The sequence below is a fragment of the Symphalangus syndactylus genome, chromosome 24 (assembly GCF_028878055.3).
Source record: "Symphalangus syndactylus isolate Jambi chromosome 24, NHGRI_mSymSyn1-v2.1_pri, whole genome shotgun sequence".
Taxonomy (NCBI): domain Eukaryota; kingdom Metazoa; phylum Chordata; class Mammalia; order Primates; family Hylobatidae; genus Symphalangus; species Symphalangus syndactylus.
In genome coordinates, this window is record NC_072446.2 from 26,140,286 (window position 1) to 26,165,753 (window position 25,468).

The 25,468-nt window shown below is 44.2% G+C and overlaps 1 protein-coding gene across 8 annotated transcripts in view; it reads left to right on the plus strand.

Moving 5' to 3' along the window:
• Nucleotides 1-25,468, plus strand: part of ELMO2 (engulfment and cell motility 2) — a 72,355-nt gene that overhangs the window by 33,968 nt on the left and 12,919 nt on the right. For 2 of the 8 annotated variants that reach the window (XM_055266032.2, XM_055266031.2), the window contains exons 2-11: nt 9,970-10,097; nt 10,413-10,453; nt 10,905-10,977; nt 11,362-11,412; nt 15,325-15,506; nt 17,113-17,212; nt 18,272-18,423; nt 21,053-21,131; nt 22,306-22,341; nt 24,238-24,288. In XM_055266032.2, the coding sequence (XP_055122007.1) occupies nt 10,020-10,097; nt 10,413-10,453; nt 10,905-10,977; nt 11,362-11,412; nt 15,325-15,506; nt 17,113-17,212; nt 18,272-18,423; nt 21,053-21,131; nt 22,306-22,341; nt 24,238-24,288 (843 nt within the window). In that variant the 5' untranslated portion in view covers nt 9,970-10,019. Of the gene's footprint in view, nt 1-7,059; nt 9,651-9,969; nt 10,195-10,412; nt 10,454-10,904; nt 10,978-11,361; nt 11,413-15,324; nt 15,507-17,112; nt 17,213-18,271; nt 18,424-21,052; nt 21,132-22,305; nt 22,342-24,237; nt 24,289-25,468 lie in introns of those variants that run through there. The other 6 variants (XM_055266037.2, XM_055266035.2, XM_063634187.1 and 3 more) reach the window with 5 other exon arrangements.

Sequence of the window (25,468 nt, forward strand, 5' to 3'; positions counted from 1 at the left end):
GGCAGGAGAATGGCGTGAACCCGGGAGGCGGAGCTTGCAGTGAGCCGAGATTGCGCCACTGCACTCCAGCCTGGGCGACAGAGCAAGACTCCATCTCAAAAAAAAAAAAAAAAAAAAAAAAAAAAACTTCAATGTACAGCATATTCTAGCTTGTTCTGTGCTGAGATAATGTGTCCAGATGTAGCAGTACCACCTGCCAAGGTGGCTCAGCAAGAAGCGTATTTGATGCAGTTGAAGAAAACCCTGCAAGGCATGTCCTTTGACCCGGTCACCATACCTCGGCCCAGCCTGGACTAAGTCTGGTCCCAGGACCTAGATAGAAAAACATACATACCATGCAGCATCTCAGAGGTGCTGGGAATAGTAGGCTTGAGTTTACAGCCTGGCTTCTCTCTTTATTTTTATTTTTATTTTTTTTTGAGATGGAGTTTTACTCTTGTCGCCCAGGCTGGAGTGCAGTGGTGCCATCTCGGCTCACTGCAACCTCCACCTCCCGAGTTCAAGCAATTCTTGTGCCTCAGCCTCCCAAGTGGCTGGGATTACAGGTGTCCGCCACCGTGCCTGGCTGATTTTTGTATTTTTAGTAGAGATGGGGTTTCACCGTGTTGGCCAGGCTGGTATTGAACTCCTGATCTCAAGTGACCCGCCCACCTCAGCCTCCCAAATTTCTGAGATTACAGGCATGAGCCTCAGCACCCAGCCTACAGCCCCAGTTCAGCAATTGGTCACTGAGTATCTACCATGTGACCAGCACTGTTCTAGGCCATTTTTAGTGATTAGGCGGTGTATGTCATAGCCTTCATCTTCAGGATGCTTCAGGTACACTTGCAAAGACAAGACTGGATCACATAAAATGACTAGATGGTATGCAAGGCATCATGTGGTGTAATGAAGAGCCAGAATCACTATGGGCTAGAGGCTGCAAAGTGGCTGTCTTGGCCAAGCTGCACGATGTGTTTTTAAAAATGTTGGATTTAAACTCCTGTAGGCAAGGTGGTACTTTGCAGTGTTACAGACCCTTCATGGAGGCTGCTTGTTTTATTTACTTACCTGCTTGGCTGCCTAAGACATTTGAATTTATAACCCTATTAGGCATGCTATGCTGGTTTCATGTGAGTCACTAGAAAATATTTGTTGAGCACTTATTATTTGCCAGGCATTGTATTAGCTGCTGCTTTGGAATTGATCATAACATTTTCCAAAGTTCTTCCACTGGGAAATAGTAATAATAATAGTGGAACACCAACAAATGCTTTACCTTTTGTATTGACTTTTCTCCCGGACTGCCTTCACATATTCTCTCTCATTTTGTCAACAATACACAATATACCTGCCTGGCAGGTAGGGCTTACTGTGTTGGGGAAACGTGGTTTCAGAGCTTTTGCAGTTTCTTCAGGTTCACATGGTTAGAATTCTGCTATGCTTAGTGCTTTATTATCCCACTTGATGCTCACAACAGCTTTACGGGGTAGGGTTGATGCTAATGCCTATTTTACAGGTAAGGAAATTGTTAGTGCTAGGATCCAAGTTCAGGCCTTTCCCACTCCAGAACACAGCTCCTAACTGTTAAGCTACAGTGCCTCACTAGAAGGCCAAAGTTGGAAGAGAGCTCAAAAACATCTAGTCCAGCCCCCCATGTAGATCAGGACCTGAGGTCCAGAAAGGCTTGTGCTTGTGGTAAAACTGTGCTGCAGGAGGAGGACTAAACCAGAAGTGGGGGCCTAGGCCTTGTTTTGTCCCTAACTGTGGCATGGCCTTGCCAGCTTCTCTGGACTTCAGTTCCCTTATTTATATAATGAAAGGGCTTGGCCTGATTTTACACTGAGAACAATGCTGTGCTGTTATGGTCGGTATTGAAGGAGTTCACAGCTCGAGATTTTAGTCATAACCCAGGACTCCTACCAGCACACCACACTCACTCCCTATCCAAGCTCCATCTCCTTGTGCAGCCACGGTTTTCTAAAGTTTAATTCTGAAGTTCATCTGTATTTTCCATCTCAGTTTGTTTCTTCTCATTTCCAAAAACTGAGGTAAGTGGTTTGTAAACTCTGTGACTTTTTGTAAATTCATCTCTTCAGTCATTGTAGTTAGGGATTTGGAAAGTCTAGGCAATTAATAATCCTCAGTCAGTGGTGTTTTCACTCTCTTCTAAAGGCATTTAGGTCTGGAGGCACCCTGGAGGGAATTTTCCTGTGGAATTCTGTGGACACAGCTATGTGGCAGGCAGTGTGCTGCAAACTGGGGGAAGAGTAGATGGGGGAATAGACTCAGGCTTCATGAGTCCTTGCCCTCAGGTTGTCACCTCTCCTGGAGCTGTGGGTCAACCCTGGTCACCTATTAAAATCATCTGGGAATTTATAAATGACCTGGGGTGTGTGTTGATGGTGCACAACCAGCGTTGAGAACCACTGTTTCTCAGACTTTATCTGATCTAGAGCCTATGTCCCAGACTTGAACATGCACTTGAACCATCCCAGGATCTTGTTTGAAGGCAGATTCTGATTGGGTGGGTCCGGGCTCCCAGGGATACTGCCGCTGCTGATGTGCATATCACACCTATCGTGGCCAGGGAAGAGACTGCACATACAGAATTGTAAATCAGTAGGATCATGAAGGTATGTACAAAAGACTGGGATCACAGATGAGGCTGCAATTAATTTTCCCTGAGGTGAGAGGATTAGGAAAGCCACATAGAAAAGTGATTATCTTAGCCGGGCCTTGAAGGTTGAGTAGAAGTTTGCCAGCTGGACAAGGAAGAAGAAATAATAGCACAAGCAAACATACAGACTCAGAAGAGCATGGTTTTTCAGGGAACAGGTGGTCTGGCGAGAACATGGCATCTGCAAAAGCGAATCTGAAAGCCAGTTCCACCACAGAGCCACGGTGGAACTGGAGTAAGTTGAATGCTCTGCTAAGGAGCTTACTTAAGCACTATTCTTTAAGTATAGGAATACTACAGAAGGTGTCTATGCAGGGTAAGAGAAGACCCAGGCCGTTCCTACAGCAGAAATCAAGATGAAGAAACCCAAACAGTTCCCCTGCCCCCACACCCCTTCTCACCACACTTTTGCCTCTATGTAGGTTTGTGGCTTTTAACCATGTTTGAATGAGTCCTGTGTCTAACACACTTCAACAAAGAGGGGAAACCTCAGCTGCTGTTGGTATGGTGGTCCTTCCCAGGGTTTCCAGCAGTAAACATAAGAACCTTAATCTCTGCCGGTCAAATCCTCCCTTTTCTGTACCTCAGAGTCTCATCCTCATTCAGTGGACTGAACTAAGGGAAGTTGAGTCACTTCTCAGATGAGAAGATTTCAGAGGGGGAAGCCTTTATAGAGATTGTGTTCTTGATTAGAAAGAGGGCGTGACTCCAACTTGCCTTCCTGATGAGGTTGCATTCTGTTGCAGGAAACATAAACGAAACTTACCCATGCCTCCTTCATCAAATCAAAAGCAAAATAACTGAACAAAAAGCACATATCCGTTCTTATCCTTAAAGGGATAGGGGGAAGGAGGGGAGCTGGAAACCTGGCATTCTTCATCCCAAATTCCTTACTAATAGGAGGGGATCATCTTTCACTTCCTTCCTTAAGATTGGGTTTCCAACCCTGCTCTCAGAATCCAGCTCCTCGAAGCAGCAGCCACTGCATGGGTGATTGATAAAGCTCCATGGGGCTTCTGTAACAGTGCTGATTTTATAATCACACCTTCTAGAAGCCACTTAGAGACTGCTCCACTGGAGACACTAATGTTCCTATTTTTCTCTACTTTTCCCAGCTCTATGTTTGAAAAACTGGCCTTTCATTCTTATGACTTATAGTAGAATAGTCATCAGGTCAGTGTGTGCCTGTCTCCTGTTTTGTAGCATTTTGAGTTTTCCAAATCATCCTTATATCTTTAATGCTTAAAGAGGAGTGGAAGGTAGAAGGGTGGAGAGTTGTTTAATCCGGAAGGGGCCCTCTGGGCCTGGATATGGAACTACAGCTCCCTTATGCTGGTGGTTTGCAATTGAGCTACACTACTGCTGAGTGGCGGAGCAAGAGGCTATTTATAACCCTGAGAATTTTGCAATGTTATTGAATTCCTTTGACCTAATTTCCACTTCCTTTCTAGAATGAAAATGAAGGGAGTAAGCAAACGTGCTGGAAGGGTTCCCTATAAGGAGATCCTTTATTCTGGGAATATTATCTGGAGAACAGAATTATTTCTAGTCTCCTATCTCCTGATGTTTCTTTTCCATAGGGAGAAAGGCAGAGGGATGTTTTCCTCTTTCTTTTAACGAGAGTTAGGGGTGCTAACCCTGATTTTTCAGTAAGACTTATTCTAATGTTTGATATGAAAACAAGTTTTTTATTTTATCTTTATTTTTTAATAGAGACAGGATCTCACTCTGTCACCCAGGCTAGAGTTCAGTGACATGATCATAGTTCACTGCAGCCTCGAACTCCTGGGCTCAAGCAACTCTCCTGCCTCAGCCTCCTGAGTAACTAGGGACTACAGGCACACGCCACCATGCCCAGCTAATTTTTATTTTTTGTAGAGACATGTCTCAAACTCCTAGCCTGAAGTGATCCTCCTGCCTTGACCTCCCAAAGCATTGGGATTACGGGTGTGAGCCACTGCCCCCAGCCAAAACAAACTGTTAAACAATGGAAATACTTTGTAGTTAGAGGGTATTGGGACACAGAGGGAACACCAGACAACCTGCACAGTTCATGCCTGTCCCTGTCTGTTTGGAGCCAGCCTGGTTCACAGGAGTGGAAGAAGTCAGAGCCATTGGGTTTAAGCAGACACAGGTGCTTACTGAGCCTTCACTGGACACCAAGTGCTGTGCTAGGTTATGAGACTGCAGAGTTATACCTGTCCTGGAGGAGGAGCTAGTGGAGATGCGTAAATATGTAACTGTAATAGAGTATGACAAAATCATACTCATTAACAGAAGTATGAACAGGATGCTGTGAGAACACTGAGGACCCTATCCTATTTACTTTTGCCAGGGAAAGTAGAGAAAGCTAAGACTAGTACAAGGAGGAGGTAACATCTGAACTAGGCCCCGATGCTTGAATAGGAGCTCTTCTGACAGTCAGTAGGAGGAAGAGAATGTGCGAGGGTACAGAAGAATTAAAAGAACATGGCCTGCCTTATAGAAATAGCCCGTAGTCCAGGATGGCTAGATTGTAAAGGACCAAATAGCACATGAGGGAGTGTGGCCCACCTGTAGACAGTGGAGAGCTGTCTTCTGTTACAATGGTGAGTTCTTGTTGTGAAGGTTTCTTAGCCTCAGTGTGCTTTGGTTTCAGATACACAAATCAGAAATCTCCACAAAGCACCTGCTGCGGGTCAGGTGCAGAGCCACCTGCTTTCTCATGGCTTTCCAGCAACACCAGACAATCTGGTATCAAATTCTGGCTGTGCCACTTGCTAGCTGTGTGACACTGAGCCTTCTACTTAACTCTTCTGTGCCTCCATTTTCTTATCTCTAAGGTGGGGATAATAACATACCACACAGCATGGCTGTGTGGATTAAATGAATTAATATATGTAAAGCCCTTAAAATAGTGCCTTAGCATTATGTAATTGCTAGCTAATGTCATCATCTAAGGAAGTATTATATAGAGGGATGAGAACTAGCTTTGGAGTCCTAAGACCTAGGCTGGAGACCCAGTTCTGATGTGTTGGGTTGATTTATTGTTTTATTTCTTTTCCCTCCATTTTTTTTCTTTCCTTCCTTCTTTTAGGAGAGAGGTGTAGAAAGAGGTACATGGAGAACAAGTTTGTCAATCCGTCCGAACTTCAGTTGCCTTACCTGTAAGATAGGAATGTTTTTCAGAGTTCTTATGAGTATCAACTATAATAATGATACAGAAGTGAGCAATCAACTATAAAGAGGCTACCTGGGCTGGGCACGGTGGCTCACGCCTGTAATCCCAGCACTTTGAGAGGCCGAGGCGGATGGATCACCTGAGGTCAGGAGTTCAAGACCAGCCTGGCCAACATGGTGAAACCCCGTCTCTACTAAAAATACAAAAATTAGCTGGGCGTGGTGGTGAGTATCTGTAATCCCAGCTACTCAGGAAGCTGAGGCAGGAGAATCGCTTGAACCCAGGAGGCAGAGGTTGAAGTGAGCTGAAATCATGCTATTGCACTTCAGCCTGGGCGACAAGAGCAAGACTCCATCTTTTAAAAAAAAAATTTTAAAAAATAAAAATAAAGAGGCTACCTGTACGTTACTATTAGATATATGATTACTATGAAGTTACCATATAACCGATCTGTTTCAAACAAATCAGACTTATCTAGTGGGTAAGAGCAAACCAGAGCAAACCCATGGGTTGTGCTCTCATTAATTCAGCCATTGTTAATTAAGTGCTTACCCAGTACCATCATCGTATGCCAGTGATGCTGCTGTCTACTCGGACCTCCATTTTAGAGTTCCTGCAGAGCTTGGGAGCAGCTGTGGTCTTAGGCTTATTAGTTGCAATGAGTAGAAACATAGACTAGCTTAATTTATAGGAGTTTTATTGGCAGGATACAGTGGACTTTCAGGTACCCCAAGCATAGGAAGTATAGCCACATAATCTGGGAAGTTAGCAGGTAATAGCTTTTCCCATCTCTTTCTGATTTCTGGCCTCAGCTCATTTAGATATTTATGGATTCCTCCTGCAGAATCACTTCCTCTGAAAGGCTTTTGGTTTTTTATTCTCCATATCTTTGGCTCGTGCGAATCTTTGGCTTGCCATGGTATTCGCTCTGAAGCTTACTATGACCTTACTTCTCCAGGGTCATTATCACCTTAGTCTGTGTCTTTTATTTGTTTGTATGTATATATGTGTGTATTTATCTATGATGGCGTCTCATTCCGTCATCCAGGCTGGAGTGTAATGGTGCAATCTGTGCTCACTGAAACCTCCGCCTCCTGGGTTCAAGCCATCCTCCCTGCCTCAGCCTCCCGAGTAGTTGGGATTACAGGCGCCCACCACCACGCCCGGCTACTTTCTGTATTTTTACTAGAGACGGGGTTTTGCCATGTTGGCCAGGCTGGTCTCAAACTCCTGACCTCAGGCGATCCACCCACCTTGGCCTCCCAAAGTGCTGGGATTACAGACATGAGCCACCACGCCCGGCCAGTCTGTGTCTTTTAAATTCAAGGGAAAGAACTGGAATAGTTCAGCTAAAGTTGGGTATTCACTTTGGTCCCATCAGTTATGGCAGGGTTGTGGAGAGTGTCATTCAGTTCAGAGAGGCTGCCTGGGTTTTGTGGGAAAGACAGAGTCACTGAGAATGGGGGCTTATTAATAGCTTTCAAATAGTTTGGTGGTTGCAAATCTCCATGCTTTAAAATATATATGAATTTTTGAACAGCCGAGAATCATTCAGGGCTAACTTTAATAAAGAGAGAGTCAATCTAGGATATGTCATATGGGGTCAAGAGAAAATAATAGCTATAACCTAATGAGCTTTATCTTATTTATCTCCAAAGATGGTGTTCAGAAAGGAGTTAAAAATCATGTGGTTTGTTTCTTAGCAGCACCATCGAAATTAAGGAAGGGTGTAACTTCATTTGGTAAGGACTTTAACATGGGCATCCTCACTTGGATTTTTAAAATTCCACTTAAGAATCACGGACTTTTAGACTTAGAAGTCACCTGAGACATGCTTTAGTTCTACACTCACATCTTTTAATAGAAGAAAACTGACATGTATACATTGTGAAAGACCTAGGATTGGGTCCTGAGGCCTTTGGCTCTAAATCCAGTCACTTGTTTCAGCAGGGACAATTATCCCAGCCCAGTGCTTTTTCTGTTGTACCTTCTATACCTGCTTATTTTAAAAATAGGAAGAAGCCAAACTAAACAAATGATCTAAAAAGTCATACTGTATAGTTCCATTTATACGAAGTACAAAAACAGGCAAAACTCATGGATGATGATAAGAAGTCAGAAATTCCCCTTTAAAGGACTGGAAGGATTGACGGAAAGAGGAAGTATGAAGTAATTTTCTAGGGTGATGAAAATGTTCAGTGTCTCGTTTTGAGTGGTGGTTATAGGAAGATGCATGTGTATATTTATATGATGTATATTTATATATACAAACATATGTACCCTTAAGCCCTCTGCATTTTATTGTATGTAAATTATATCTCAGTTTTTAAAATTGACCTCACAACCGTGCAGTCCTGTCTACTAATTGCAGCAGCTTTGCCGATAAGGATAAGGATGCATCTCTAGGCATCCAGAGATTGATGGCGCCACCCCTAGAACAAGAACTCCCTGTCTTGCTGTAACTGGAGCAGAGCATTCTCCCCAGAAATTATGCAGATAGGGCCAGTTTCTTTTCTGAGGTTTGTCGTGTGTCTAGGCACATAGAAATTACGTGTGAAAAATTCTGCCATGAGCTGCAGAAGTTATGGAAGCTTTGGGGGCCATAAGGCCTACCCACTTCAATCCCTTTAGGCTGCGTTTAATTGCAGTGGACAGAAGTTGAGGCTGGCTCAGAGGAAAAGGGGAAAGCGTTGGCCGAAGCCAGTCCACGTTCTGTCCCCACATTATGACTTACTAGCTGGGTGATCTTGGGCACTTAACAAAACACTGAGCTTTAGTTGTGCCATCTTCAAATGGAGGTGATGATCCTGTTCTGCCTAATTCATGGGGCTGCTGGGAGGACACAATAAGATAAGTGAAAGCACTTGGAAAACTAGTTCCTTTACATTGTCATGTTCTGGAAATGCTGGCTTTTTATGACAGTAGATTTCTGAAGCATCCCATCCTGACTAGGAAATGGTCATGAAAGCATCCCCCTTTCTGAGGCTGGTGGGCTTGTGGGGGACAGGACTTTTACTCCTTTTCATCTAAGAGGTTTATACTTACCAGGCTGTGAGAACTGACGTCTGTGTTTGGGCTGAAAAATTGATAGCATACATGCATAATAGCCTCGTGACAGCTATGCTTTGTACGCCAGGAGAGGCAGGTGGTCCCCATTAGCGAGGCATGAATTGTGGGTGAATGGCTAAACCTGGAGGATGCAGAAAGGTCTTTTTCATTAAGAGAGAGGCCTCTCCTGGACCTGTAGTCAAGGAGTGTAAATATACATTGAAATAATCCATCAGCCAAGTGACTTCCCTTCGTCAGACCTTGGAGAGAGAATGCTTTAGTTACTGCTTGGAATACCAGTAAGCTATCAGAGTTGCCTAGGATACCAGTCACATGGGCCCATCTTCCAGACTTGCTCAAGATGATTTATTTTCCTTTATTTTGGAGACAAGTGGGGGAGGGGGTCAGAGGTACTTGCAAAGCCTTGTCCTTATAAGAGGGGCCCTTGTGTGAGGATATCCTTACCTCCCTCCACTTGAGTTGTCAGCCGCCCTTGCCCTTGGCAGTAGGGACGAAAATAGCATTTCCTGTCCCAGTTATCTTCCCCATTTTCTGATGTCGTCCCACACAGAGGAGGCTTTGCATTGTGTCCTTTGAGGGGAAAGGAGTGGCATCGATGAGTGCGGAGGAAGCAAGAGAGCATGTAGCTGGGCCCTGCTGACGCTGGGATCTTCCTAGGATGACTGCAGAAAGAAGTAGCCTGGCTCCTCCAGCTAACCACTCAACCAAGAAAAGGCTGTCTATTCTTATCTGTCTCGGAGCATATGCTTCTCTCCTCCCAAGGTCTCAAGACAGGAATTTGCAGTAAATACGTTCCTCTACCACTGAGTCTTCTTGACTCTTAAACAGAAGCACCACATTGGCACATCTTGCTACTGGCTGATCTATGGATGATAGATAGTTTGTCCCATTTCTTCTTGCTGATTTAATCTCAATAGACAAAACCCCAAGCAGAGGTTGTGGTATGATCTAGAAAAATTCAAACCAAGTAGTTTCTTGTGTTACTTTATGCAGTGTCTGTCTTCAGACTCTTGAGAACATGTAACAAGAGTGAAAAATGAAGAAATACTCTTTTTCCACCTTTCTGATTCTTTCTCCCCAGGCAGCCGTGTCTGTGTTTTTGTCTTGCAGAATTAGAGCCCATTGGGAAAGATGCCACCACCGTCAGACATTGTCAAAGTGGCCATTGAGTGGCCAGGTGCTAACGCCCAGCTCCTTGAAATCGACCAGGTATGCTCCTGAAGTGAGAAGCAGTGGTTCATGGAAAGGCACCTGGGGAGTGCATGGCAGAGGACATCTTGAGGGATGGGGACCACCGGCATCAAGAGTAAGAACCAGCAACAGGAAGGCTAAGCTTTGGGCCTGGCCCATCCTAGGGAAGGTCGGTCACCATGGCTTGGGAGAGGCTTCCTCTTCAACAAAAGTTATTAGGAAAGAAGTTCATTCCCATGCCCCAGCTTGACCTTGCTTGGCAGCCCTCTTGTCAGAACCTTGGCATGAGTAGGATATTGCTGCTGTTGAAGGCTTTCTCTCTCTCTCTTTCAGAAACGGCCCCTGGCATCCATTATCAAGGAAGTTTGTGATGGGTAGGTTGAAACGGACCTCGTTTTCAACAGTGGCAGCTCCGACTGAAAGAGCACTGCCACACCTTGAGGGGAGTTGTGGGAAGGATCTCCAGTTAGGCAGGTCCTCAGCGTGGGGGTCTTGGGAATCATTGTCTTGGGAAGGAAGTACAGTTGACAACCATACCCCTAAGACGTTTATACTTCTTAATTTTTTCCTTAAAGTCTAGCATTGCCCTATTGAGGTAGGATCTGAGACCCCTCCTCAGTTCTGCGCACCTCCTTTTGTGGTGCTCGTCTTTACAAAAGGCTGAGGCCATGATTTTTTCAACATGACAACCTAAAGCTTTGTTTTTTTCCGCTGTATTCCAAATAGGCCACCCAATCCCTTGAGCAACTCTATTGAAAATTACTTATGAGCAGCTTCTGGACAAGAGAGTGGCCAAGTGGGATATACTGTTTTTCTCTTGCATAGGTGGTCGTTGCCAAACCCAGAGTATTATACCCTCCGTTACGCAGATGGTCCTCAGCTGTACATCACTGAACAGGTTAGTACAGGGAGAGACAAAATCAATATGGGCCTTGCTTGGAAGTAAACGACCCAAGGAGACAGCACTATTTATCTTCACTCAGCATCCAGGTAGCTTCCATGTGTTGGGTAAAGAGTCATTCTCTGGACAGACCGGGAAACACCAGCCCTTGTTCTTCCCTAGTGGCTAGAAAAAGGTGGCTTTTACTTCCTGAGTGCCCAGGGTGCTAGAAGAGGATCTTAGAAGCTCTTTGCCAAGGAATAAGCAGGAGAAGAGGGCCCAACTGAAGAGCCTCAGTTACATCTACTGTAAAAAAGACAAAACATTATTGTTGATTCAACTTGCTTGTACCACTTTAACATTTTATCTTAGTTACATTTTTGTTTGTTTTTCACTACCCAGACTCGCAGTGACATTAAGAATGGGACAATCTTACAACTGGCTATCTCCCCGGTAGGTATTCTTCCTTCCTTAGGAGTTTATTCATGTCACAAACAAATATGAGCAGCTACCATGGGCCAGGCTCTGTTCTAGAAATAAGGACTCTGGAGATAAGAAAGTCAGTCTTTTTGTATCAGGAAATAGTACAGGAAAATAAGTCTGCTTGGTTCTCACCACCTAGTGGGGAGTAAACAAATGCAATAGAAGGCCTGTCTCAAGGGTCTTGAGAGAAAGTTGCTTAGGGAGCTGTGGGAACTCACAAAGGGGACCATCTAACTCAGCCTGGAGATTTCCAGAAAGTCTTGCCAGAGAAGGGATCACTTAGCTCAGATGTTAAAAGGATGAGCAAGAATTAGCTAGAGAAATAAGAAAAGGAAAAGTATTCCAATCAGAGAAATCAGCATATGCCAAGGCACAGAGGTATGCTGTGTTTGGGAAACGCAGGAGTGCTGGATGGCTGGAGGCTTGTAGCAGTCATCGAGAAGCCAGATATTCAAGGTTTCTTGATGGCCTACTCATAGGTTTCAACTCTGTCCAGAAGGAAACTGGGGACATTGAAGAATTTTAAGCAGGAAGATACGTTATGTTTAGATTTTAAGTTTTAGAAAGATCACTTTAGTGACCATGCGGAAGATGGGCCTTAAGAAGAAGGTTGGTGGTAGTAGGAACCTTTGAAGAGGCTAACAAGGAATGTTAACAGCCCAGTGAAGGCAAATGGTAATGGAGATGAAAGGATGGATATGAAGAGTATCTAGGAGGTAAGCTTTATGAGTATGGTGATATGCTGGATGTGGAAGGAAAGGGGAGAATGGAGGATGACCCTGGTTTCTGCAAGAGCACCCCTTAAAGGTCACTAAGGACGCAACGAGAAGGGTAGAAAGAACACCAAGAATGTGAAGTGACTGAGGAGTTTTGGACAGGGAGAGTGTCAGGACTGAGGAAAGTATGGTCTGCAATTTTTAATAAGCAGAGAGATTTAGTAAACTGAGAGCAGAAAAGCTGTCTAATGACTTGGGAGGTTAGAGGACACTGGTGATACTCATAAAAAAGTTATGGTGGGGAGGTCAGGTGGCCAGACTGAAGTGGGTCAAGTAAAAGAAAGGTAAAACAGTAAGGACTTTGAGTCTACTGCTGTATCAAGAAGCTTGGTTTTAAAAGAAAACACAGAGAAGGTGATAACACGAAGGGGACGTGGAGTCAGAAAGATGTGTTTTTTAAAAGCAGGTAAAGCATTCATGTGTTTCACAAATCAAAAATTTTCACAGAGATGTAGCCTAAGGTCTCCCCGCAACTCCTGTCCCCATCTGCCCAGTTCCCCACCTTTCTCACCCTTCGTGGTGGCTGTTACTGTTGCAGTTTTTATGTGCCCTTAAGAATGTGTTCAGATGGAAGAGAGGAAGGTTGAAGGTGCAGGAAAGCAGGTAATCAATAGAACAGGACCTTAGTGAACCAGGAGAGGAAAGACTCAAAGCCCAGGTAGAGGGAATCACTTTGACTGCTAGGCCCATGAGGAAGACAGCCAATATGGTTGCACCTTTGGTTACATTTGTAGAAGGGCAGCTAGAAAATTAAGGGCATGATGGCACCTCTTTTCTTGGTGCAGAGAGAGACTGGTTCATCTGAGAGGAGGGGAGGTATGAAGTGATATCAGCCAATGTTTACTGAATGCCTGTATTTTGCTAAATACTTTGTGTAATTAAATCATCTAATCTTTACAGACATCCCATGAGATAGGTACTCTTGATAGCCCCATTCTGTAGGCAAGGAAACTGAGGCTTAGAGAGGTTAAATTACTTGCCACTTGTCACACAGCTAATAAAGTAGCCAAGCCCGCTCTCAGACCCAGGTCTGTCTGACTCTAGGCCCATATTCCTCCCATCATGTTGTTCTGCCTCCCCCTCTTCTCCTGAACTCTTCTCATCTTAAGGACTTCATTCTTCCCTCCTAAGCTCTGGTAATTTAATACGACAGCCTGGGAGTTACTCACTTTTATGGAAGTGCCGACACATTTCACAGACCTCTTGCACAGTGTAGTTGACTTTCCCAGATGCACATCTCTCTGGAGCGGGAGGCAGCAGCCCAGAAATGCTGTCTCAGGAGGAAAATTGACATTTGGAGTTGGAGGTTTCTAAGTGGGATACAGACCAGTGCTCTTCAGATTGTTCTATGCTATGACCTTTTCCCGTGGCGCACATTTTCTCCACTGTAGAGATATTGAGGGCTTCTGTATTGCAGAGAGCACTGTGCTTTGAAGGGCCAGCTTTGTAATAGTAAAAGAGGAGAGGCAAAGGGGAGAGGGCCAGCAGGCCTGACTCCTTGGCGGCAGCAGGAATTGGGCTCCAGTCACTTGCTTAACACTGAGAAAAAGGAAAGAAGACAGGAGTGTTTTTGCTCTTAAGTCTCTTGCTTTCTAGTGGAGGACATTAAATTAACACCCAAAAAACAGAGAATGATGAAACAATAAATTGTGAGGCACTATGTAGAAACAAGCTCAGCAGAAGGAAAGCCCAGTGAATGCTAGAGGAGGGATTTTAGCCGCAGCTTGCAGAAAAGGTGGCAGGCATCCTGCTAGGAAAAGTTCATGTGCTAGGAGGAGGTTTTGTCCTCACCAGCCTTCATTTTCAAAAAACAACTGGGAAATTGTTTCTGGCTCCTTGATGTTCTTAAAGTTTCCCCAGAACTATCACTTTGAGGAACAATCATATGTATTTTGAGAGAAAGTTTTTAAAAAATTGCCAGGCTTTTCACATTTTAGGATTAAAAGGGACCTTAGAGGACATCAGATTAAATTCTTCACCCAGTGCAAGAATCCCTTCTACAGCGTCTCTGACAGATGGTTGTCCAGATTCTCCTTGATTGCTTCTGGTGACAGGGAGCTTAATACCTCAAGAGAAACCTTTTCTGCTGTCTAACAGTTTTATAAATTTTATTTTATTTTATTTATTTTATTTATTTATTTATTTATTTATTTATTTATTTATTTATTTATTTTTTGAGATGACGTCTCACTCTGTTGCCCAGGCTGGAGTGCAGTGGCATGATCTTGGCTCACTGCAGCCTCTGCCTCCTGGGTTCAAGCAATTTTCCTGCCTCAGCCTCCTGAGTAGCTGAGATTACCGGCGCATGCCACCATGCCCAGCTAATTTTTGTGTTTTTAGTAGAGACGGGGTTTCATCATGTTAGTCAGGTTGGTCTCGAACTCCTGTCCTCGTGATCTGCCTGCCACAGCCTCCCAAAGTGCTGGGATTACAGGTGTAAGCCACTGTGCCTGGCCAATTTTATTTTATTTTTTATTTTTGAGAGTCTTGCTCTGTTACCCAGGCTGCAGTGCAGTGGTGCAGTCCTAGCTCACTGCAACCTTGAATTCCTGGGCTCAAGCAGTCTTCCCACCTCAGCCTCCTGAGTAGCTAGGACTACAGGTGTGCACCACCACACCTGGCTCATTTTAAAAATTTTTCTGTGGAGACAGGGTGTCACTCTGTTGCCCAGGCTGGTGTCTAACTCCTGGCCTCAAGCAATCCTGCCTTGGCCTTTCAAAGCCTTGGGATTACAGGCATGAGCCACTGCACCCAGCCAGACAGCTTTAATAGAAAACCTTCCTCTATTAAACCAGTATCTGTTTCTCTGTGACTTACCATCATTAGTGGGCCTCCCAGATGCCTCCAGTATTCCCTTGGTAGGAATTTTTTAAATCCATAGACCAAAGTGGTACAGAAAAGATGCAGATAACTACAGATTGGTTTTGGCATACTAATAACTCCCTGATTGATTCCACAAACATTTATTTAGCAACTCCTAAGCAGTGTGAAAAAACTAGTTCTGCCTCAGGTTTGGATGTCCACAGAAGGGCCTCTGTGAGCCATCCACAGAGTAGTAACCTGCTCCAAGGAGCAGATGGCACATATCTTGTCCCTGGCCTCCTAGTCCCGGGCTGCACGCCAGCTGATGGAGAGGACCCAGTCATCCAACATGGAGACCCGGCTGGATGCTATGAAGGAGCTGGCCAAGCTCTCTGCCGACGTGACTTTCGCTACTGAGTTCATCAACATGGATGGCATCATTGTGCTGACAAGGCTCGTGGAAAGTGGAACCAAGCTCTTGTCCCAGTGAGTATGACTAAGGTCTGGTTCCAAGGACTTCGACGATTTACTACATCCCACAGGGCATCCTAGTCTCATTTCCCTTGAGTCAAATAAGGAGTTTATTGAATACCACCTGTGTGCAGAGCAGTGTGCCAAGCACTAGAGTCCATACCGAGAGATACAATTCCATATTGTGGTTCTAAATCGTGTAGTCTATTTGGGCTCTCACAAATTAAATAATAGTACAAAACAGTACTGTGCCAAGTGAGCAGTGAAAATAGGGGCTAGAGAAGTCAGGACGAGAGTGGTCACTTCGTGACAGACCTGTTAATTGCTGGAAATGCTTGATCTGATGAGGGTTAGTGAGCAGATGGTCCAATATCTCCCAAGTGTCTGTCTAATCATCCCCTGCTCCTCCCTCTCCAGTCACCTCCCACCCCATACATACACACACACACACACACACACACGCCTTCCTTTGTGTTTACCACAGGTTTCAACCTACCCATTCACCATCTCCCTGCCACACTTTTGCACAGGGAGGAGGAGACCAGAACTTTGTGATACCCACAAGCATCTTCATCATACCCCAGAGTTGACATGCATGTGGTGGGCAGCTGTGCCTTGTGAGCAGCAGTCAGTAAACAGGTGCTTGGAGCCTAACCTGCCAAAGAGGGAGTCAGAAATCTTCTCAGCCCATAGATCAACTATTGAAATTGTCAGCCAAATCAAGTAACTAATCATAGATACTTGTTTTACATATTGGATCTTCCAGCTGTACTGAGGTCCTGAAGCCTTCAGCTGCCATCAGCACCGATAGTGCTACAGTCTCCCAAGGGTGCAGGGTTAGACTGGCCTTAGTTTCACTCCCTTTAACCTGAGGATAATAATAGCTACCTTGCGGTATTATTGTGAGAAGTATTGTTAATGAGAATGTGTCTGAACATGCTTTGTAAATAGGAATATCATCTGTTAATTCTCGAGCACTGTACAGATGTATAAAGGATTAAATGTATAAGGAGAAGAGAAAAAAGAGAAAACATTTTAATCCTTATTCTCTACCAGCACTAGAATAAGAGCTTTGCATACGTCATCATCTTGCCCTCTCCACAACCCTGTGAGGTTAACGCTGTGAGACTAACTTGATTTTACAGAGGAAGAAATTGAATTTTGAAAAGATAAAATTTGCTTGGTTAGTAAGGTGGACAGGAACTGAACCCATCTCTTGCACTCTACTGCCTCTTGGCCCAAAGGTTAACATGGCACTTACGCTTCCTTAGGTTCCCCCAACAGGTGTTGGAGTTTGACAAAAGTCCAATGTCTTCTTTGGTCTTGGGAAATAGATAAGTGATTCTGTGTCCCTGGGATGAAGCATATGGAGAAGGAAGATCTAATTACCCAGCAGCATTTTTGTTTTTGTTTTTGTTTTTTTTTTGGCAGCAATAGATACCTGGGCTGAATCTGCTCTACACTGGCTAGGTGTGCACACAGGCACTCACAGTTACAGTTGCATCGACTGATTTCCCATGGGTGTTCACATTGAAATTCATCTTTTTTGTGGCTGCCCTCACACCTGTGTTTCCCGATCTGAATCTTTGTCTATTTTGTGTGTGTGTTGCACATGTCTCAGCTACAGTGAGATGCTGGCATTCACCCTGACTGCCTTCCTAGAGCTCATGGACCATGGCATTGTCTCCTGGGACATGGTTTCAATCACCTTTATTAAGCAGGTGAGGCCTCCAACATTCTGTCTTTCTCTCCTCCCTCAGCTGCCAGTTCACAGGGCTTAAGGGGAGATACAGGCAATATCGCCATTCTGGTGAGATCAGCTTTATATTCCCTAGGGCCAGATTTTTCATCCTCAAGCTCTGGTCTTCTGTGGCTTCTGAAAGATTTGCATTTTGTTATATTCTCAGGGCCTGCACTGAGATGGAACTGGACCGTCAGAACTAAATATGATCAAAGTAGAATTAGATCGCCAGTGAGACTGGGGATAAAGCCAGCCAGTCAACCAGTACTAGCCCTGAGTCTTTTGACCGACTTCCTGAGCTCTCTCTTCTCTTTGTATATAAAAAAAAAAAAATGTGCATTTCATTTGTAAATTTTCCTTCTATTTACAAATCTGCAAGGTAGCCTGTTTGGATTTTCAGACTAAGTTCAGTGGGTAGGAGAGGGTACTTCTGGTTTTACCCTCCTTTCTTTTACACAAAGGAGCAGTGTCAATTTAGAAAACTGAACTAAAACCAATGAATAATATTCTATCTGCTACCCTAGAACTTCAGCTATCATTGGCTTAGGACATTGGGACTCCCCGACACTGGACACAAGTGAAATGACCATGTGTCAAGGATATTATAATGGGGACTGAGAAGAAGGATTAGAGTAAAAGGCTTCAAGGTCCTTTCTACCTCTGAAAGTCTAAGTGTGTTTAGGGGGAGTGTGTGTCAGGGGAGGTACATGGAGATAAAATGAGATCCTAGTATCGGTAAAATCCTCTGCTTTTTTATACCCCACTTTCTCAAACTGGAACCCTTATTTTGATAAAAAGAATTAAGCTTTTAGATTTTGAGGAAACACAAGTGGATACTATAATCTGAGATTAAGGTATCCATGCCAAGGGAATCCCTGGCACATTGGCCAGGGTAGCCGTAAACCAGATACCACTATCCACCTAGCAACAGCTGCCCAAATGTGAAGCAGAGAGAGCTTCAAGGGCTAGCATCAGATGCTAAGCTTCTATCTTTCTTGGGCCCTGAGCTTCTCAATTGATATGCCATCTCTGGGTCTAGATTGCAGGGTATGTGAGCCAGCCCATGGTGGACGTGTCAATCCTTCAGAGGTCCCTGGCCATCCTGGAGAGCATGGTCTTGAACAGCCAGAGTCTGTACCAGAAGATAGCCGAGGAAATCACCGTGGGACAGCTCATCTCACACCTCCAGGTGTGAGTAAAAGACCCTATACCTCCCTCCCTTCACTTGTCTGTCCTCTTTTCTCCTCTTATTTTAAGTCTTCCAATCCTACTCTGCTTTGCTTATATTCCAAGCTGCTGGTTGGCTTCTTCATTCATCACCTCTTCCACACTCCTGCCAGAATTTCTCCCATCATTCAGACTTGATCATGTCATGCTCCTGCCTAAAATCCTCTGTAACTCTGTCTGCCCCTTAGGTTAAAATGAAGATTTTCCCAGTCTTCCCATACCAGGGTGGTACCAGGCAAAATTAGATGCTTTCTCACATGGGCCCAGTAGTCTCTGTACCTATGATAATTGTATAAAATACTGGATTTTTATTATCTGTTGCCCATTTTGAATAAAGAGCCCCCTGGAAACAGAGACCAATCATTGTTGTATCCCCTGTTTTGATTTAAGTAGAGGCTCAATTAGTACTTGTTGAATGAATGCTCACTGAACCGACGATGCACTGTGGGTGATTTGTAAGAAATATCACACAGGTGTGAGTTTGGAATATCAGTTCAAATCCAGGCTCTTTTGCATACTAGGTCTCTGCCATCAGCAAGTAACCTAGTCTCTTCTGGCCTTAGTTTCTTCATCTCTAGAATAGGTTAATCATCTTCACCTCTCACACTGTGAGGATCAAAGGAGATTTTAAAAAGGTCCAGCATAGTGGCCAACCTGGGTTAGGTATTCAGTAAATTCAGGAGTTTCTTTCCTTTGTTTGTTTGTTAAGACTCTTATCACATCCTAAAACATTTTACCAGATACTGAGACCATATGACAAATGAACCCATTGGAGCAATGTTTTTCCCGTCTCCGTTGTTTTTACTTCACTTCCAGCCAACCTACACCATGTAAGGAAGATGGACTTTGCAAAACAGCGGTGGCACTCCTGTTGATTCTCTTCTGACTGTTGTTCACTTCTGTCTTTTTAGACATTGTCAGAATGTTGCCTGAATCCCCCACCAGTTCGAGGGGAAGTCATAGCTCTCAGATTTGGGAGTTTATAGTGGCCCTGTCTTCACTCAGCTATGCTCCCAACTTGTTTTTCCCCACTAATCCAAGTAAAAAGAAAGCACAATTATTTCTTTGCAATTCTGATTTCTCCTTGTCACTTTTAAGGAATTTTCAGCCTCAGCTTTCTTTGCTTTTCTTTTTTGAGACAGGGTCTCACTCTGCTGCCCAGGCTGGAGCACAGTGGCATGATCATAACTCACTGCAGGCTCAAGCAATCCTCCCCATCTCAGCCTCCTGAGTAGCTGGAATCACAGGCACACTCCATCACACCTGGCTAGTTTTTTTTTTTTTATTTTTGTAGAGACAGGGTCTCACAGTGTTGTCCAGGCTGGTCTCAAACTGTTGGGCTCAAGCAGTCCTCCCACCCCAGCGTCCTGAGTAGCTGGGACTACCGGTGTGAGTCACCATGCCTGGTCTATTCTCAGCTTTCATACCCAGCGAGCCACCAAGGTTGATTAAGGTGAGAGGGACATTATAAACTCCAGATAGAGAATTCTGATTTTCCTGTAACCTCACATCTACCTCTCTGGGTTTTTTTTTGTCTCTGAATTCGGAGTGGCCCCAGTTGCCTCCCTAGGGATGATAGGGGAACATGGCATTTCATAGGAGCCAATACTTTCAGCCCACAGCTGTCACCAGAACTTATATGCTTTCCTATTTGGGCTGAGGGACACTTAGTGCCTTCTGTTAGACTCCCTGGGTACCATGTGACTAACCAGGAAGCCCATCAGACCCTCTGGAAAGACAGCCACAGAATGCACCCAAGACATGGCAGGTGGAAATGCCAAGTACCAGGATTGTAAGATTCCAGAGAATGATTGTATTTTGTTTGTTCATAATAAAATAAGTTTATAGTCAAAGACTTTAAAAATACAGAAAAACCCAAAAAGTAAATTATTTGCCCATTATCTCACCTCCAGACATACCCACTGTTAAACATTAAATAGAATGTCCCTTCAGTATTTTTATGCATATTTTTAACAAAATCGGGATCTCATTATATATACTATGTGTACCTTGATTTTTTTTAACTGAATAATACATCTTGAACATTTCTCCATGTCAAAGATTTTTCTAAAAGGGTAGTGCTAAGGCTTTTTTGCAACCTAGACACCTTTGAAAATCTGGTAACAAGTATATACTCTCACCAGTTTGGAAAAAATACCACTTAGTTAGCAAACTACATAGAATAATTTCTGTATCATTCCTGGGGTTCACAAATACTCTAAGCCCATCCCTGAATCCCAGGTTAAGAATCTTTACCCTAAAACATGACTTTTAATAACTACTTAAGATTCTCATATGTATAAACAGTTGGCTAATGTGACCATTTGGATTACTTTCCATTCTTTTTTAAATAGTGCTTTAATGAAGCGCCTTGTCAGTAACTCTTGCATAGCTCTCTGATTACTGTCTTAGGATAAATTCCTATTAGTGAAATTGCTGGGTCAAGAGCATGCCCACTTTGAATGCTTTTGAGACTGAGCTGCAGATCATTATTTGCTTATAATCTGTGAGTGATTGTTTTAAACCATTTCTAAGCATCATCTTGCTGTTCAGTCTTCTAATCTCCCTCTGCCTTCTTTCTCCATTGACACAGGTCCAACCAGGAGATTCAGACCTACGCCATTGCACTGATTAATGCACTTTTTCTGAAGGCTCCTGAGGACAAACGACAGGTCTGTGGCTGCCTTTTCACATTTTTCATCTGGGCTCTTCTGAGAGAATTCTCACCCCATGCACTCTTTGCTGTGTGCAGAGAGCACAAATCCAGCCATTTTCCCAAGAGTTCTTCCTCCTAGCTGTCTGGTCTGGAGCCCAGCAGGGTGGCTTTGCTAAGGAAGATCCAGGGAAGAACTATGAGGGGAAACCAGCTCGGTCTTAGATGAGAGCAGGGCCCTTCAAACTTTTTCCTCTAAAGGGCCAGAGAATAAATGTGTTTGACTTTATGGGCCATATGGTCTATGTGATAGCTACTCAACCTTGCCATTGTAGCCAAAAGCAGCCTCAGCCAGTAGGTAAATGAATGAGTATGGCTGTCTTCCAATAAAATCTTATTTACAAAAATAGGCAACAAGCCTAATATGGCCATAGTTTGCCAACTCCTGGGTTACAGAATCAAGAATAAGGAAGAGGAGACCCTGTGGGTACCCTGAGTCCAAGGGGTCCAATATGAATGGGACTTCACACTAAGTTTTATGTTTAAAGGTTCTCTGATGCAGATTCTAAACATCTTCCTTCCCCAGTTCATTAACTGTGACATTATGCAGATAGCTCTGCCTGTGTGAACCTTAGTTTCCTCACCTGTCACATGGGAGCAGCAACATCTGCCTTGTTTACCTCACAAAGATGTCCGAGGAAAAACAAGATCCCTGTTTCACAAATGAGGAAACTAAGAATCAGCTGGGTGGTGGAACAAACACTGACCTAAGAGCCGAGGGGCCTGGGACTAAGTATTCTCCCTGCTACTGCCTGGGCAAGTGTTTGTAACCTCTTTGGGTCTCAGTTTCTCTTTCTGTAAAATGAAAGGGCCAGTTTAAATGATCTCTGACAGCCCTTCCAATACTAACATTCTAGATTTCTCCGAGAAAAGCCCAAGTGGTGTTAAAAGTAAGACATTTTAGTTCTCTGACAATCTCATGGGCTCAGTAAGATGAAATTCAAGTGGGATCATGTATGTACCCAGCTGTTGGTAGATTTTAGAGGGAAGACCAGAAGCATCTGTGGCTCTGTCTGTCCTTGTCTTTCTTGGATGGCTTGGCTCTGTTAATCTGCCTTCCCGGTCCTTGTTTGAATGTAAGCTGAAAGCTCATTCCATCTGCTTCTCTCTGTGCTTTTGCTTTCTGCCGGCAGGACAAGCACCTTAATCCTCTAGACCTGCCTGTCACTGTAAGTAGCACTGCCATGTGGAAAGGGCCCCGGCTCTTGCAGGTGGGGAAGTCAAAGCTAGGCAAGAATCTCATGGTCTGATCTAGATGTTCAGGGCAGGCCAAGACCCAGGGAAGGGTTGTGTGCTATGAATCTCCTTTGTCAGGACACTTAGGGAAGTACTGCAGATTAGAGTCACAGAAAGAATTAAGGGGGCACCTGCCCCAGGGAGTGTGGCCCCAGCCTTCCTTTGTAACTTGCCTTTGCATGGGTTTGTGGTTCAAAGGGAAGACCAGACTCAGAAACAGCTTGTGACTTTGATCTAGACAATACCATGGATGCGTCACTTCTTACTTGCTTTAGCGGAAGAGAAAAGGTATCCATGCTCTTTTTGGACTCTTACTAGACCGTAGGGATCTGAAAAGGTTTAGACAATCGACAAAAGGGAATTTGGATGCTCAAATTTCTTCGTTATAGGGAGCTTTACAGAGGTCAGCTTTGTGAGGAGATGAAAGGGGATAAGTGCCTCCCCCTGACACCACAGAGAAGCTTTTGGTCTAAGACCTTTATATTCTAGCTGCAGACCACTGTCAATTACCCACTTTATGAGTTGTCCACAGCAAGATTTAATCTCAGTCGACCTCCTATAGTTACCAAAGAAGTTTCTAGGCCACTGTCCTCCTCTGCTAGCCAGTATGTATTCAGAGAATGCAAAGTAAAATGTAATGTTCCTGGCAGCATCAGCCATTTGGAATATGGCTAGAAATCCAGAAGTGTGAGAGAGGGGCCTTTCAGCTCTGAGAAAAATGACACAGAGCTCACAGATACTACTCCATAGGAGAGGTGTGACAGCTCCCTCAGGCCCACTGATTTAGGATTCTCTATAAAATTAAATGAAGGCAGCAGTTTAGAAAATGAAGTCATGGTAATTAACATCAGTAAGAAGTGATGGTCGACATTGGAAGGAGGAGACAAGAATTATGAAAAGCTGTCAGAAAAATTAAAGGCATTGTAATCTGGGACCATTTTGTTTATGGGAAAATAGCTTCACATCTCAATAGCTCCTCAGGGTATCACAGTGTCACAACACAGAATAATCACTGATGCTCTTTTTGATGAAGCGGACTTCTTAGCAGTGATTAAATTATCACTGTAGTCACTTCAGAAATAAAGAAATGTATATATCTTTAAAAGATTTGCATAAGAATAGTCAAAATAATGGTTCTGAGAGAACCCTTAAAGCTTTGCTCCTTGGAAGATTCATTTATGTAGGATACTTGATTTCCTGGGTGGGCTAAATAAAGCATAACTCTCAAAGTTGGGATCAAATATTATAAAAAAGGTGAGCCTGTTATAAAAAATTACCCAAAACACCGGACCCGTTGTTCTCTAAGCCAGTTAGAACGGAATCCTAGACTACTTACTGTTGTAGAGTGTCCAGACCCCAGCCGTCTGCTGTAGGGTGGGAGGGGGTTGCTGGACCAAAGCCCTTCCTTGTTTGGAGTCAGTGCTTCACTAGAGTTCCTTCTAGCCTTAACAGTGGGGTCTATCTGGCACGATGCATGTGGCTTGGAAACCATCACACTGCTCTGTGTCCACGTGCAATGTCCTTGTGACACAAGCGTCTCATCTTCAAGCAGTCCTCATCTCTCTTTGAAGACAGTGGAGTTGATTGTGCCATTAGGAAGGGAAATCCTATTTGAATTAATTTGCAGTCACAAAAATAGGGAATGTTTCAGAGTGTAAAATACATTTGATGGTCAGTGGATTTTCGTTCATTCACCCACTTTTCATTTGGGAGGAAAAAAATTTAAGAAAGCAAAAAAGGCCTAGAATTTTGACATCACCTTCCTCTTGATAGTAGTCACAGGTGTGTGCCTGCCACCCTGCCTTATATTTGCTTATTTTCCTCCATAGGATATGGCCAATGCATTTGCACAGAAGCATCTCCGGTCTATAATCCTGAATGTGAGTTCCTGGAACACGCTGTATTTTGTTACTATTTTGTTACTATTAACAGCAATTATTACTGTTATTGTTATTATGTTATTATTGAAATTATTAATGAGTGAGGAGGACACACAGAGGAACCTTATCAATAGGTAAATACCTCTCGAACTGAAGAGCTTTTTCCCGTGATCCTCTGTGAGCAGAGTTGCCTCTAGGCAGCCATGTCACCAGCAATTGCAGTGCCTCCAGGGAGGAACCAAGGCCAGCTCTACTGTTTGTTGCCCTGCAACTCCAGAATTTTTATCCAGAGGGAATATGTTAAAATAGGCACAAAGGGGAACAATAACTCATCCAGCTGACACTGATTAAAAATCTGAATTGTGTAGGGCACTGACAGAACTAAGTAAGCAAGTGTATTTGCTCTCAAAGACCTTCTGGCCCGGTAGGAAAGACTAGTGATCATAGTGGGGTGTGATCCGGGTTTGTGGTCTAGGAAAGGATGGAGGAGGAGCAGTGATTTCTGCCTTGAAGAAGAGTGTTTCTGGAAACCTTTAGAGGAATGTCTTCAGGTGAGCCTTGGAGGATGAGTAGGCAGACCGGGAATAACAGGAATTTCAGTCAGGGTAGCCAGAACCCAGAAGGAGTGTGTGATTAGGCACAGAGCAAGGAGCAAGTAGGTGAGGAGGCTACAGAGGTAGCAAGGACCAGATCAGGAAAGGTTAGTCTCATTCCTAAGGACAGCTGAGGGCATTTAATTAAGCTTGTGAAGTAACCAGATTTGCATTTTAGAAAGAGCACATGAAAGACATGTGTTTGCTAAGGGGTGCCTGCGGGAGGAGAGCAGAGCAGGAGTTGGCAGGGGGATCTGGAAAGAGTTATAAATCCCTGTTACCACCTGTGGGGTGGAGTAGGGCTGATGTTGGGAGGTGGGGCCAGTGGGAGTGGAGGAGGAGAGCCAAGGATCTGAATTAAAAGGAGGCAACTTTGGCCGGAGGCGGTGGCTCACACCTGTAATCCCAGCACTTTGGGGCTCACACCTGTAATCCCAGCACTTTGGGAGGCTGAGACGGGCAGATTGCCTGAGGTCAGGAGTTCGAGACCAGCCTGACCAACATGGTGAAACCTCATCTCTACTAAAAATACAAAAATTAGCCGGGTGTGGTGATAGGCGCCTGTAATCCTAGCTACTCAGGAGGCT